The sequence below is a fragment of the Notamacropus eugenii genome, chromosome 2, assembly GCF_028372415.1.
Source record: "Notamacropus eugenii isolate mMacEug1 chromosome 2, mMacEug1.pri_v2, whole genome shotgun sequence".
Classification (NCBI taxonomy): domain Eukaryota; kingdom Metazoa; phylum Chordata; class Mammalia; order Diprotodontia; family Macropodidae; genus Notamacropus; species Notamacropus eugenii.
Genome location: NC_092873.1, coordinates 184,414,860 through 184,430,243, shown reverse-complemented (window position 1 = coordinate 184,430,243; position 15,384 = coordinate 184,414,860). Strand labels below are relative to the sequence as shown.

General features: G+C 39.8%; 1 protein-coding gene across 1 annotated transcript in view; it reads left to right on the top strand.

Moving 5' to 3' along the window:
- The first annotated feature begins 2,581 nt into the window (after positions 1–2,581).
- PREP (prolyl endopeptidase) overlaps positions 2,582–15,384 on the top strand; it is a 145,387-nt gene continuing 132,584 nt past the window's right edge. Inside the window, exons 1-2 of the mRNA XM_072642950.1 lie at positions 2,582–2,864; positions 12,180–12,254. Coding sequence (XP_072499051.1) covers positions 2,820–2,864; positions 12,180–12,254 — 120 coding nt within the window. The 5' untranslated portion in view covers positions 2,582–2,819. The remainder of the gene's footprint in view (positions 2,865–12,179; positions 12,255–15,384) is intronic.

Here is a 15,384-nt window from a genome sequence, read left to right as displayed (position 1 = left end):
CTCTGTTCCAAATAACTTTTCCTTCACATTTGGAAGACAAGCAGAGTGGCCCTCTTTTGGGGCTTTTTATAAGAACTGGAGTACTGAGTCTACCGTAGGACTGAATACAGAGATAAGGGGTTCCTAAGATTCAAAGCTGGAAAGAACCTTCTAGGTCAATTAGTCTATCCCCTTTAGTTTACGGATGAAATCCAGAGATTCTGAGGAGCATAGACTTAAGAGTTATAAGGCATCCTTCAGGTAGTCTGAGTTACCTTTCTTATTTTAAAGACTAGGAACTGAAGCCTGAATTAAGTAAATTGCCCAAGGTTACTCAGATAATGATAAGTAATAAGGGACAAAGAGAAGTGTTCTTAGACAAAGTAGCCAGGGGCATAAAGGCTTCCTTGGCTTAAAAAAGGCTCCAGTTCCTAAAAGAGACTCAGCTATAAGTTTCTTCAACTTTTTCTCCTTTCTTGAACCTTGAATGAAGCTAGAGATTCTCTAACGAGGTAAAGAAGGAATGCTTTTCATGTATGGGAAATAGACTATACAAATGTAGAGTGTGGAGATGGAATCTTATATCTGGAGAACAGCAAGTTGGAAGTTTGGCTGCAACATATAATGCATAAATCATGCAATAAATCTGAAAAGAGAATGATCTGAAAGGGTGGAGAATTCTAAATGCCAAACAGAGGAATTTAATTTTCTTTTAGAAGGAAAAGGGATACACTGGAATTTCTTGATCTAGGGAGAGTGACATGACCAGGCTTATATTTTAGTATCAATTTGTGTGGAGGAGGGATTAGAAATTTGAGGCAGAAATATCAGTGAAGAGGCTATTGCAATGGTCCAAGGAAAGAGGTGATTAGTGTGCTAACCCTGAGTAGAGAGAAAAAGATGAATGAAAAAATGTGGTAGAACTGACAAGATTTGATAACTGAGTAGCAAGTGATTTTGAGGTTGAAAATCTGAGTGATGGCAAAGATGATGATGCTTTCAATAGAAATAAGGAAATTAGAATAAGGGAGGATGGGGTGAGGCAGGAATGAGTTATTTTCGGTGTGTAGAGCTTAAGATGCCTATGGAACATGCAGTTTAAAATGTTCAGTTCAGCTGGTGCTGGAAGACTGAAGCTCGGCAGAGAAACAAGGCTGGATATATAACTAGTGGTCATCTGCATAGAAATGATAGTTGAACCTATGAAAGAATCTATAGAAGGGGACCCAGGCCAGAGGCCTGTATATTGATCATGATCCGACAGAGGAGACTGACAGAAATTGTTGGGGGAGAATCAGGAAACAGTAAAGTAGTGAAAACCCATGGAAGAGAGCTCAGGGCAAAAAAAAAAGATTTTAAACCCAGATACTCTTACTTCACATTCAGCAATCTTTTAACTATAAAACACAGAGAGAAATACAAAAACTCAAATCCATTTTTTTTGCCAGAACTAGGATCATTGATTTAAAGTTTGAAATATACTCTAAAACCTCACATAACAGAGAAGGGAAGTTTACTCTCAAAAAGTGAAATGACTTACCTAAGTTCATATAATAATTTTGAGTAACAGAAAAGTGGAATTCTAGCCCAAGAACTCCTATTTTTTTTTTTTTTTTACTGTGGTATAGAGGAAAAAGTATTGGATCTAGAGTCAGGGTACCTGGGTTCAAAAGCTGCCTTTGTGATCTTACTCTCTCTCTGTGATCTGAGCTAGTCATTTAACTATTCTGGGGTTGTTTCCTCCTCTGTAAAATGAGGGATTGGTTTAGATGGTCTCTAGGGTCCCTTCCAGCTCCATCTATCATCCTAGGGAACTCTTTAGGCCTCATTTCCTCAACTATAAAATGAGGTTAGGCTTTCCAGCTCGAAATCTATGACCCTCTGCACATCTCTGAGCCTCAGTTTCCTCCTCCGTAAAATGAGGGATTGGTTTAGATGGTCTCGAGGGTCCCTTCCAGCTCGATAAGCCTCTGTGAGCCCCACTTCCTCAGCTATAAAATGAAGGGGTTGTACTAAATGACCTCCAAATCCTTCCCAGCTCCAAACCTATGGTTGGATGACCTCTCCATCATGCATTCAGTCCATTGCAGGGCTACCTCAGTCAAGAGGGACTCTGCCTTCTCATTACAAGGGTAAGAAGGAATTGGGGAAAAAGAAGGAAATCAGAAAGGAAAGAAGGACAGATGGAAGGGAAGGAGGGAAAAGAGGAAGAAAAAAAGGAAAGGAAAAAGCAGAAGAGAGGGAGGAAGGAAGGAAGGAAGGAAGGAAGCAAGGAAGGAAGGAAGGAAGGAAGGAAGGAAGGAAGGAAGGAAGGAAGGAAGGAGGGAGGGAGGGAGGGAGGGAAGAAGGCGAGAGCGGGAGAGCGCCTTCGGTAAGCAGAAAGGCCACCCCGGCAAGCTCCACAGCTGGCTCCCACTCCCAGCCTGGGGCTTAGCGGGCAGGGAAGACAAGGCGAATCAAGCACCCTCCCGGAGGGCTGGGTCTGAACGCGCGTGCGCAGGGCGCCCGCGACTGCATCGCCTGGGCCCCCGATCCCGGCGCTCCCGGCAGAGGGCGCTGTGCGCCGACCTTCTCTCCCGCTAGGCCCCGCCCGCCTCTCTCTGGCTTTAACTGGGAGGGGCTCCCGGCTCAGTCCGACAGCAGCTTCCTGCTCCGACAGCCTACCCGCTCACAGACGCTCGCTCATTTCGCTCTGGGTCTTCCCGAACCCACCCGTGCCAAGGAGCCTCCCCGAGCCGCGCTGCGCCCGCCGCCGCCGCTTGCCCCGCACCCCGGCTCCGTAGGGAGGGCCTTGTCCGCCGCCTCCGCCCGCGTCCCGCCTGCCCCGCCGCTCCCCGGCCATGCTGTCCTTCCAGTACCCCGACGTGTACCGCGACGAGACCGCGGTGAGTGCGACCCCCGGCGCCGCCGAACCCCGCCGAGGCGGGTGGGGGACATTCATTCCCGGGCGACGGCTCGAGGCTGCCGTGCCGCCCTCTCCACTTTGTGCCCGTCCTCCTCCGGCCCCCCGCCCTCGTCCCCTTCCTCGTGCCTTTTGTTTGCGAGGAAACGTGCTGGGGCGCCCGGGCCGGAGGCGCTCTGCGAACGAGCTCTGGCTCCTGGGGAGCTCTGGGGCCGCGCGCTGTCCTGGAAGGCCCAGCGTGGGGCCGTTCCCTAAAAGCGCAGGGGTCAAGGCCAAGGTGGCGGTCAGGGAGGTCCCGGGCCCCGCGGCTGGCTCCTGTTTGGAGGTTAGCAGAAGAGGTGACCTGAATGCCTGGAGAAAATCTGCTTTCGAACAGTTGTAAAAGCGTGTGCGTGCGCGCGTGCGTGCGTGTGTATGTCTGTGAAATAGACGCCTATGTTTTAAACAGTTGCAAACAAAGATGCATGTCCTCAGTAACAAAGTATACATGCGGTCCCCTCGCTCAAGTTTTCCCAAACCGGAGGGACAGGCAGCGAAGGAGGAGAGACGTAGCAGTAGACACACACACAGAAAGCGATTTCCTTTCCCTTTCCTCTCCCCCTCTTTCTTCTTCCTCTTTCCCCTCCACTTCTCTCCCCCCAGTCCTCCAATCCAGGGGTCTGTTTTGCTCCGGGTGAAGGTAGGGGGTTGACTTTTGAGATTCCCCTCGCCCCCCATCTTCCCTGGAAGGATTTGGCGTTTTAGGTTTGGATTGGGTCCACAAGTTGTGTAGCACATTGTGGAAGCGAGAAGTAGGGGTAGTTTTGGCTAAAGCTGTCAATCTAGTCCAATCCAAAAAACATTTATTAAGCAACTTTTATGTGCAAGGTTCCCAGCTAGGTGGAGGTTGGATAAAAAACAAAGCAAAAACTAGTTTCTTCCTCCAAGGAGTTTATTTTCTGCTGGGATAAGACAGATATATAAAGATAGTTCAGGAGAGAAGATGCTAACAGTTGAATCAGAATTTCTGTTATTTGGTGGTGGGTTTTATGAAGTTCACTTTAAGTGATATTAATAGCCAAATATACCGTTTGAGTTTTTAAATTTTCTTTGAGTCATTTGATGTTATAGTCTTCCACTTTAAAGAAAATCTTGCTTTATTGTGATTGAAAGGGGGCTAATACTTTAAAAATAGTGTAATATGTGTTTATATTTAAAATGTTTTCAGGTAGTTCTTATACAGAGACTTGTTTGAACAGTGATCATTTAGTAACCATGTTTTGGCAAGTTTCTTGACTGATTTTTTTTTTTTAGCTTGACCTAATATTGCAAAAATCCAAAGAACACTGCAATAGTGGAATTTCAATTAGTGCTTTCTTTTCCCTAAGAAAGTGGAGTTGTCTTATGAAGTGTACCTCTTTTGGTATCCAGATGTGCATTCCACTTTCATAAGTGGCTAAGTCCCTGGCTTTGATTCCAATCTTCTTCTGTGGTGACTTTGGCCATAACATGTTTGATATTTGTACTTTTTTTAATCTAGTATATTAAATGTTATGAATTCATTCAGGAATCATTTCTTGACCTTAAGTACAGAATGGAGAATACAACAAATATGATCCTTTCTAAGAGCACGGAATAGGTATAGGACATATAAGGAAGTATCAGCAGTTTGTTCAATATGGGGAATTCATTGTGTGGAAACTCTTCACCCACACATATCATAACCTGTTTATGATTTAAATTGATAAATTCTAGGAGGTTGCCTGAGACACAGGTTAGGTGACTTGCTTAGAATCTTAAGATCATACACTTAGATCTGGAAACAGATCTTAGAAGTAATCTGGTCCAACACTTCTAAGATCTTTTTCCAGCTCTAGATGAGGAAACAGACTCAGAAAGATTATAACTTTACCAAAGTTTTATAAATTGCAAATGGCAGAGTTATGATTTGAACTTTGATCTTGTAACTCCAAAGCCATTCTACTTTCCACCACATCATGCTATGTACAGAAGTCTGTAAATGTCAGAGGAAGATTTGAACTCAGATTTTCCAGACTGCAAGCCCAAGACTCCTATCCACAGTGCCACACCAAACATAAATGTAAGAGAGGAGAGTGTAACATGTGCCTCCTGAGTCCCAAGTTCTCTGAGTTCAGAGGAGGGAGAAAGAATCTTTTATGGAAAGATTAGGGAACGTTTCATGGATTAGGTGGCACTTGAACTAGACCTTGAATTTCAGCATTTGGGAATGTCTGGGTGGAGTGACGAGATCTTTCAATAGGTAGAAAATTGTGATAGTACTTGTGGATGATGATGTGTCTTCACGGTAATTTATAATGTAATTATATATCATTATATAAATGCTTCTGCAGCCTGGAATTTAAGGTCTTCAACAGTCTGGCTCCAACCTACTTTTCTATCCTTATTTCCTGGTCTTCTTCATGTGTTTCATATTCTAACCAGAATGTCCCATTAGCTATTCTTTGCCTTCCACTTGCTTTCCTACATCTATGCATTTGTGCCACTTGTCACGCTGGACTAGAACACATTCTCTCTTCACCTCCACCTGTTGAAATCTTTCACTTTTTTCAAAGCCAGCTCAGTGACCATGTCTTCTGTGAAGCTTTTCCTTATCTTTTCCAGGCTAAAAGTACTTTTTCTCTCAATTTTTCTTCAGAGTATTTTGTGTAGATCTCTTCTTTGTCCATATTATAGTCTACTTTCTTTGTATACCTGTTATATTTTCCCTTTTAAACTAGTTTTTTGAGGTGACAGAGACATTTTTTTTTAGAGGGTCATTTTTTTTATCATGGTATACCTAGCAATGCCTTGTGTATAGTAATTAACAAATGTTTTGTGATATTGAATATGTATCATCATCCACAATAGCTTAAAATATTTTGTATTTCTTTCAGGCTCACATCACTGTGAGAATGTGGGCATAACGGATACCTTTTCATATGGAAACTGAGACACTATTGATTGGCCTTCAGTGTTTTGGAATGCTCTTTTGAGTTTTGATAAAGCAACATCATCATTTTGCACAAGGATTTAGAGTCATGATTTTAGAGTTGAAAAGGGTCCTAGGGATAATCTAATCTAAATTCCTCATTTGACAGGTAAAGAAACTGAGGTTCAGAGAATTGAAGTAATTTGCATAAAATAACACAGTTAACCTTGGCAGAGCTGGAATTTGAACCTAATTCTAACTCTAAATCATCCCAAGACTTAATTTTGCCTCTCTCTCTCAAGTATGAGTTGTAAACTCTCTAAGAGTTTAGAGTCTAAATTAGACAACACTTAGGGAGGAGGTGGCAGCTAGGTGATACGGTGGATAGAGTGCTTGGTCTGGAATCAGGAAAACCTAAGTTTAAATATGATCTCACATTTAACCAGCCGAGTGACCCTAGGCAAGTCTATTAAACTTTGTGTGTTTCAGTTTGCAAAATGGGGGTAATAGCACCCACCTCCCAGAGTTACTGTAATGATAAAATGAGATCTTTGTATAGTAATTCGCAAACTTTAAATTGCTATATAAATGCTAACCATTCTTGTTATTATTAACATAAACATACGGTTGAGATGATGAAATAAGTATTAAAAAAAATGAATGTGTACCAGAGATACTTCTGGAAAATTAGAATAAACTTTTATTCCCTGGCTTCTTTCAGGCCTCCCCTCAGATCTCTGCAATAGGCCATTGACAGTCCTCAATGCTAGTGCCTTTTCTCTGAGATTACCTCCAGTTGACTTTGTATGTACACAGTTATTTGTATGTTTGTATGTTTCCTTGAGGGTTCAGATTGTTTGCTTTTCTTTATCTCTCCAGTGCCCTGGTACATAGTAAGTACTTAATAAATGCTTGTTGACTTTAGAAGATGCATTTCCATACAGGGCGAGAAACACTGGGCATTGATAAAGTCATTCTTTATCTTTCAGTTTTATATGAACAGCCATTTTTGATGCAGAGGTGACCTGGGTTTTCTAAGGCTATACCACCCCAGGTCAAACATTCATGGTTTGCTTCCACGCAGGTAGAAAGACTTTGAGTGAATCTATTGAATAACTCTGTCTGTTGCCTGAAAACTGACCTAGTTAAATTCAGAGTCAATAATAGTTTGGTGATAATGTAACATTTTTAACTACAGCGATTCAAAGACCATTTCCTAAGATGTAGAGGAATAAAGATTTTTATTGAGAGTGGGTACCCCTCCCTCCCCATTGATAAAATTACTATTTGGGAAGTATAAAAGTAAGTATCTGCTTACTAGATTATAAACCCTGTGTTATTTAATCTTTGTATTTCCTCTGCCCTGGATACCTATAGTAGCCACTTAATAAATGTTTATTTAGTTGAATTAATTACATCACCAACACAGAACAGAATATTTTGTCCATACTTTGAGGATGTTATTGGGCCTGTGGAATACCAAAATTTAATCCTAGCTCTACCATTAAGTCACTGTTTGATCTTGGCCAGTTTCTTTATAAGGAAGCATCTATTAATATGAGTGCTTCACATGGATATTTGTGGGTTAACTATTGCCCAATATAAATAATAATAATAATCATGATGTCATTACTTTAGAAGACTTCTAAAGATTTCCGAATGGAGACATGCAGTTCAGCAAACATTTATTGCACACCTACTTTGTGCCAGGGATTGTACTAAACTCTGAGGATACATAGACAAAAATAAAAATAATCATTGTGCTCAGGACCTTAACTTTTAACAAAACTCTTCTACTCCATCCTTATCAAATCCATTTTTTTGTTCCACCAGGAACTGTTCCAAACTTTAAGTTTCAACTCTTTGACACTCCTGTTACCCTTTCCTTCATTGCTAAATTTCCTGAAAAAAATGTTAATACTCAGTTCTTCCACTTCTTTATTACCATTCTTTCCAATCTGACTTCTGCACCCATTACTCTGATACTAAAATTACTCTCTCCCAAAGATTATTTATGACTTCCAGTGCTTTGGGTTTTTTTTTTTCCAGTCTTTATTCTCCTTTAATACTTGATGAACATCTACTGAAATCTTTCTTTTCTTTTACTTTCAGCTCATCACGCTCTCCCTTGGTTCTCTTTTTATCTCTAGCTATTCCTTTTCTCTCTTCTTGGTTGACTCTTCATCTTCTCACTGATCCCTTAAAATGGATCTCCTTCAAGGGTCTTTTTTATGGCCTTCTCTACATACTCCTCCTTAATACTCTCCATGCCTTCAGCTACCACTACTTATGCAAGTAACTCTAGAATTTCCAGTTCCTACTTCTCTTCTGAGCTCCAGACCCACACCTCTGATACCCTCTAAGATATCCCACTATAACTTCAACTCATCATATCTAAAACCAAGCTTCTCTTAAAGTTGCTTTTTTGACTTTGCAATTTTTTTTTTTTAAAGAATAGATTCCCCTCATCTGACTCAGCATGGTAGAAGTTCAGGGGCTACTCATATTGAAAGTAGAAGCTTTCATGGCTGTTTTCCAACTTTGGCCAGTTCATTTCTCTATAGGCAAATCTGGATTTCTTCCCCATTCCCATTTCCTGAAGGCTTTCATGTTAATACTGTTGTTGTTTATCCTTAGTTCTCAAAGAGAACTGTGACATCAGGAAGGTGCATATTAATGCTGAATTTAGTGTGGACACTTGATTGGTTTAGTCCACTTCAGCCAGAGCTCCCAAGCTCAAAAAAATCTGCTAGCCTTAGAAATACTGGTAGCAGTGATTATGGGTGAATACTATTACATTTGCCTTTCATTATTTTCTTCAAGACTAGCTTCATTTTCCCCTTTCTTTGAATACAGTCTTGGGGCTATCCTTGACTTATTCTTTTTCCTTAACTCATATCCATTGAGGTACCTGTCACCATCTTTCTCATCTGTGCCTTCCTGTCTCTTCTCACTGCCAACACCATACTTTAGGCCCTTACTACCACCCAATTTGTACATTATTATAATAGCTTCCTAATGGGCTCTTCCTTTCTGCATGCCATCTTTTACAATCTCTTTTTTTCATTTTCACTGTTACGTTAATCTTTTTCATGTAGAAGTTTGCTCATGTGGTTGTTCTACCACCTTTTTTACTCATGCTATTCGTTGAAATAACATTTTTTTAAAGACTACCTTAGAAATGTTTGAAAAGCACACTGAATTAGAAACTAAGAACCCTGAATTCTAGTTTATATTCTGATAACTGGTGTGTGTGTGTGTGTGTGTGTGTGTGTGTGTAAACATATGTTCTCTATTAACCTTGCAAGATTTCATTTCTCTAAAAGATGAGGGGGTTGGAACTAAGTAAACTCAGATTTTTTTTATAAGCTCCAGACTTCTTTATGCCATAATTTCTTCCACAGTGAATTGCCAGGTAGAAATTTTTAAAAATAAAATTCTTAATTGAAAATTTTTTTGCTGTAAGATATGTACATTTTGTCAGGCTTATTAAGAGGAAAGAGTCAGCACAGTTATATCGAGGATAGAGGCCTGGCCTTGGAGCCAGGAAGACATGCTTCTGATATATATTATGTCACACTGCTAAAGTCATTTTACCACTTATTTGCAGGCAAATCTGATAAGTCTAGAAAAGTTACTGTTCTTCATCAGTAGAGGAATCAGTTATTAAGGTTCCACTATGTGCTAGATAGACCCTGCTGGGCACTGGAGATACAACAACAATATAATCTTGGGAAGTTTACATTTTAATAGGGGAGAGAATGTGTGTGTGTGTGAGACACATACATGTATATAAACATATATACATATGTGTGTGAATATATACGCACACACATATAAGTACACAAGATACATATACAAGTATATAAAAACAGATAAAGCAGATACAAGGTAACTTTGTAGGGGAAGGTACTTGCAGCTATGGAGTCCAGGAAAGATTTCATGTAAAAGGAGTTATTTGTCTTGGTTATTGAAGAAACCCAGAGATTTCAAGAAACAGAGGTGAGGAAAGAGAGTTGGAGCACGGGGGGACAGTCATTGCAAAGGCACAGGGAGGAGAAATTGATTATAGGTACAGCAAGTAGGCTAGTATATCTAGACTGTACCATGCATGGAAGGGAATAATGTGTTTTGAAGGTTAAAAGGGTAGGATGCAGCGAGGCTCTGAAGAGCTTTAAATGCCATAGAGGATTTTATATTTGAGCCTATAGTCAATATGGAGCTACTGAGATTTATTAAAGCGTTGAGGGACGAGGAGGCCTAATGATATTATTATATTACTTTTGTAGCCATGGTGTGTTGGAGTGGGGAGAGGTTTGAGGCAGGAAAACTAATTAGGATGATATTGCATAAATTCATATGAAAGGTAATGAGGACCTAAACTTAAATATATGAATAGAGAAGAGAGGGCATATGAGAGCAGTGTTGCAGATAGAAATGGGAAATTTTGGTACCTGAGAAGTGAGGGAGAATGAGGAGTCAAGGATGATACTAAGGTTGTAACCCTTGGTAAAAGTTGGTGATACCCTCAACAGTAAACCAGTGCAAATTGTATAGCTAAGGATAATTTGATTCTGGTCTGTAATGAACTAGGCATCAGTAAATTGAGAAGATTATATCATAAATCATAGATTACTTAAGTAGTTTCTGTAACTGAAGTTCCATGTTGTAGTTAGGGTTTGTCCTTTCTCCCTTCCCTTTCTCACAAAATTAAGGAAGAAAATATGAATTAATATGAAAATTAGTTTGGGTAAAGGATTAAAAAGGTCTTAAAAGTTCCTGTTAGTTTCTTTGACATTTAGCAATGTGAGTATGGTACCAGTTTTAATTTCTTCTTTATTTCTTATCTACTGATTATCTAATGAGAGCATGATTTTCCTTGATTAGATCAATGCTGATTATCATAAATAACATTGCTTTAAATGTCTTTAGTCCATTTATATACTTTTGTGCTTTTTGGGAGCAGTTGTGAACATAAGAGGACCCTCTGTGGAAAACAGGAACCTGTTGCTAGAGCAACATGCACTCTTGTTAGATGTCTAATAAAACCTGCTGCTGATAGAGAAGCCCTAGCCACTCTTCTAGCAGTGATCCATTTCACTGGGACCCAGTGTGCTATTTTGATGGGGTATGATTCTGACAGCATATTGCTTGCTTCTCATATTCTGGAGTAAGCACTAGGTATCAGCTCAAGGTCAAACAGCTTTGTAGAGGGAGTGGTCCTAGCATTACTGCCAGATTCAGAGTGTGCTTTGGTGAAAGCAAGTTCCAGTAGCTTTTCCCCACCTGGTGACATGATTACTGACTAGCAGCCAAGCTTAATATTTTTTAGGCATCACTGACAGTGCCTAGTTGTTCTTTGGGGGAAATAATGTATTTTTTTGATGAATGAATGTTGCTTTCTCAGTGTTCTAGAACAAAAGATGTGAGCCAGGTAAAATAGTTGTTCATGTACTGATCAGCTTCCCCTCAACAAACTGAAACCTTGTTGCAAAAGTCAGAAATGTTCATAGAGACTGTGTTGGAAAGAAATGGCCATTTCAAAATGTGCAAGCTAGAGAGAGTTTCTAATATTTTTTTCCTGCTAAATGATTCATTTAGGCATCATCGCTGATATACAGAAGGTTATATTGATATCAGATCCCTGTCACTCTTAAGAATTTCTCTCATTTCCTCTAAGATGATAATAATCTGAATGGATAATGTTTGGATAACTTTTTCTTTTTTAAGAAAACACTGCTGTTCCAATACAGAGACTCAAATCTTTGAAATACTCTTCCACTAAATGAGTTAGATTTTTCAGTTGGTGTCAAGAAAAGATGTACTGGTAAGCCAATAGTTCATGGCAACTTTTGTTTTCCTGTGTTTTAAACTCATTTTTTAGAAACTTGTTCACATGACATAATGTAGGCATGTTTCCTTTATATTTAAGTCATTAATAAGCATGAAATGAAGAACAGTAAAGTATGTCTGTTTTCATAAACATGTCCTACCCACACCCCCAGCCATTCTCCTTATATTGTATAACTATGTACCTTTTCGGGGAGGAAGGATTTTTAGCTTTCATTAGCATAGCAGAAGGTTTTTCTATTGCATTGTTTTGCCCAAGCGTTTTCTGTTCTGACAGTTTGTCTCTCTTCTCTGAGCATCCCTCTACCTCCCACCCTCATCACCAGCTGCCTTGACACCTTTCAGAAGCTGCCAAATCTGTCTTCATGTAGTAATCAGCCAAAAGAGAAGCCATTGAGTTGATGAAGGCATTCTGTCTCTCCACAGGCCTTTAGTATAAATTTCCTCATATATTCAGTTCTCTAGAAAAACTTCCTTTGAAGCAGTCACTAATTATTTCATGCTTTATTTTGTTTGCAGGTACAAGATTACCATGGGTCTAAGATTTGTGACCCCTATGTTTGGCTTGAAGACCCAGATAGCGAACAGACAAAGGTAATTAATGATGTTTAAAGAAGAGAACACCTTGAAAAACATGAATTGACTTTGGAGCTAGTGGACAGGATTTGGCATAAGAACTTCATATTTCTTTTTTGTATTCTCCTTTTGTCCTTCTTTACTTTCCTAGCCTTTTCTGCTTCCCATTTTAGGAGCCTTTAAGCACTTGACCAATAGAGACATATGTAAATGAGGTTGATCTGACTGACATATTAAGATATAACCCTCAGTCTCTCATCTAAATTATTTTAGTAACTCAATAATGTTGTTATGCCAGTTTTAGTGATTATTTGTAGGCCTGTGTGTGTCTGTGTACACTCAGTTTTTCCTTTACATGTAATATGTTGCTTCATTGGGTGATAAACTGAGACCCTTTCTCATGGATGAACTCTTATCATTAGAGCTCTAATGATTACAGGGAAAGTAACAGGCATCTTGGGGTTGACAGCTTCCAGTTGCAAAAACCAATGGGACCAGCAGTTTAAGGATGTTATTTTTAGGTTTTCTTCTAAGTATTTATAGGAAAATATTTAGCAAAAGATAAAGTGAAGCCACCAAAAAGAAAAGCTTGAGTTCTGGTGAACTCTTAGAAACATTGAATCTGCAGAATTCTTCTTGTATTTGAAAGGCAAACTTTTTATTCATTTTATTCATACAACTAATACTTAGATTGCTTAGAGTTCTAAGTGGACCATTCCTTTGAAAATCTTTAGTTAAGAGGGAGGAAATGAAGGCATTCTTTATTTTCATCGCAGGATGCTGCAAGACAGCTGACGTTTTTTCCTCAGTGGATGTTGTAGCACTATCTAGTGTATTTGTTGCATTGTTGCTATGAGATACTCATAGTAGCATCTGAATAACATTAACAGACTTCATCAACAACTTGCAAGCACCTACTCCATTCTGTTTTCCTTTGTGTAGAGCAAAAAAAAAAAAAAAAAGGAATCGGCGTAGTGGACATACAAGACCGTGTCTCCTTTGTCCTTATGTTGACTTGATATGTTTTATGCATGTTTGTGGGCTACATATTTTTAAGCTGCAAAAGTTCATGGACCTAACTCTGGACTGCGACCCTGGTCAGTATGGTCACTTCAATCCATATTGGCCCCAGAACAACTGGGAAAGATTCACTCTAATTGAGAACCTTCTCCTGGACACAAACCTGAAACCACTTACAGACTTAGGAGAAAATTTAGGTATGAAGTGACTTTACTCTATACATTACTACCAGGAGTGACTTATATTTACAAGTGCTTGAAGTTTTACAGAGTGCTTTCCACAAAACAATTCAGTGAATTATTTCCATTTGTCATATTATTATATTGACTTTCTTGGGGTTCAGTGACTTTGGTAGGATTGATAGTTATTGTCAGAATCAGGATTCAAACCCACATCTCCAGACTTCATCCAAGTCTAGTTTCCCTAGACCCTTTTCCCCCATTTTACGGATGAGAGAAGTGAGGCTTCACGAAGAAGTCTGAGGTCACCAAACCAAGACAAAGGTCTTGGTTCCTTCTCAGGCCCAACATGGTGTCTTTTTCTGTAAATGGGAGTTCAGCTGAACTGGTATAAGTTTACTGGGATGCTATGGTGACGGCATAGCATATCGAGAGGAACAAGTCTTATGCCTGACCAGCAGGCTGCTCGTCCTCCTGTGGAGCTCACGAGTAAAAGAATGAGGCGGGAGAGCGGGTCATGAAGCAACTCCGATTTATTCAAGCAAGCACTCTGATTATATAGTCTCTGCCAGCCAGGCCAGTGAACCATGGTAACACACACAAACAAACCCGAAACTATAGTAATGAACACAAGCTGAAACTATAGTAACAAAAACAAACCAGGGGTGGGGCCGTCCCTTCCAACGCCATCTTGTTCACCCTTCCCTGCACTGGACTCAGTTTACCTGATGCCCGTCAGCGTGGCGTCCCAGATGACATGGTGGTCAGCGCCTCTTACACTGGGATCCGGTGTGGTAAAACTTATACAGACTAAAGAAGTTTTGCTTTTTAAAAAATGAAGAAAAAGTATTCATTCCTCCAACAAGCAGCGATCAAGTGCCTACTGTGTGCCATACACTGTGCTTGGTGCTGGATATCAGCAGTAGTATGAAGTCCTTCCCACTACACAGTTGAAGAACTCAGGTAGATGTGTGTTAGAATATGCAGGACCTTTATGTCCTTTAAGGGTTAAGAAAAATCTCCCCTGAAGTTTATTACTGGTATCAGTAAAAAAAAGAAAAAAAGTTAAATGAATAGGTCCTTTTTGTCACTGAATTCTGAGAACCAAAATGCATACGTAGTGGGGTTTTTAATTTGAGTTACCTATCTTGAACAATGTCTAACATTTCCAGAATAAGGATGAACTTTGTTTTTAAAAGATGGTAGAAACATGAAGCTTGCTTCACCAAGAAGTTTGTTATCATCAGTTTCCCTTTGGCAAAGTTAAACCTCAGAATAATGTTGGGATTTTCCCAGGGTCAGACATCTGTTCTGTCTACAAAGTCATTGGCCATCCCACTTCTCCCACTCACCAGTAACACCATTGAGCATGAGAGACTCTTAATAAATGGTTGTTAAAAAGAATAATAACTAATAGCACATAGAGGACTTTAAAGCACTTCATATACATTATCTTATGATATGAGTTTCTTATTATTCCTCTGTGGTTTAGTGCTATAGGTATTCTTATCCCTGTTTTACAGATGATGAAACTGAGACTCAGAGAGGCTAAGTAACTTGCCAGTACACAGACAATAAATGTCATAGATTGTGGGCTCAGGTTTTTCCTTGGTCCAGGTATAACCTTTGTTCTACTGTACTATGCTTCTTTTGATCATAAATCTCTCAGTTACCAACTAGGGTCTCAGGAATTTCTAAAGAGAAAAATGTCATATCAGCTTTGTGGCATTGGAAGCTTGAGATTAGTTGGTGACTAAATTACTTTTCACTTTTCCCTTTCCCCATTCCCTATCCTCACCCCCTAATAATCACTATTTTTCCTTCCCTTGACATTTACATGTTTCCATCCTCTCTGAAAGGGGTATGTGGTATATAGTGAGAAGAGTCCTGAGCTCATAGTCACCACACTTGTTTTCAAGTCCTGGTTTTATTACTTTAGTAACTATGAA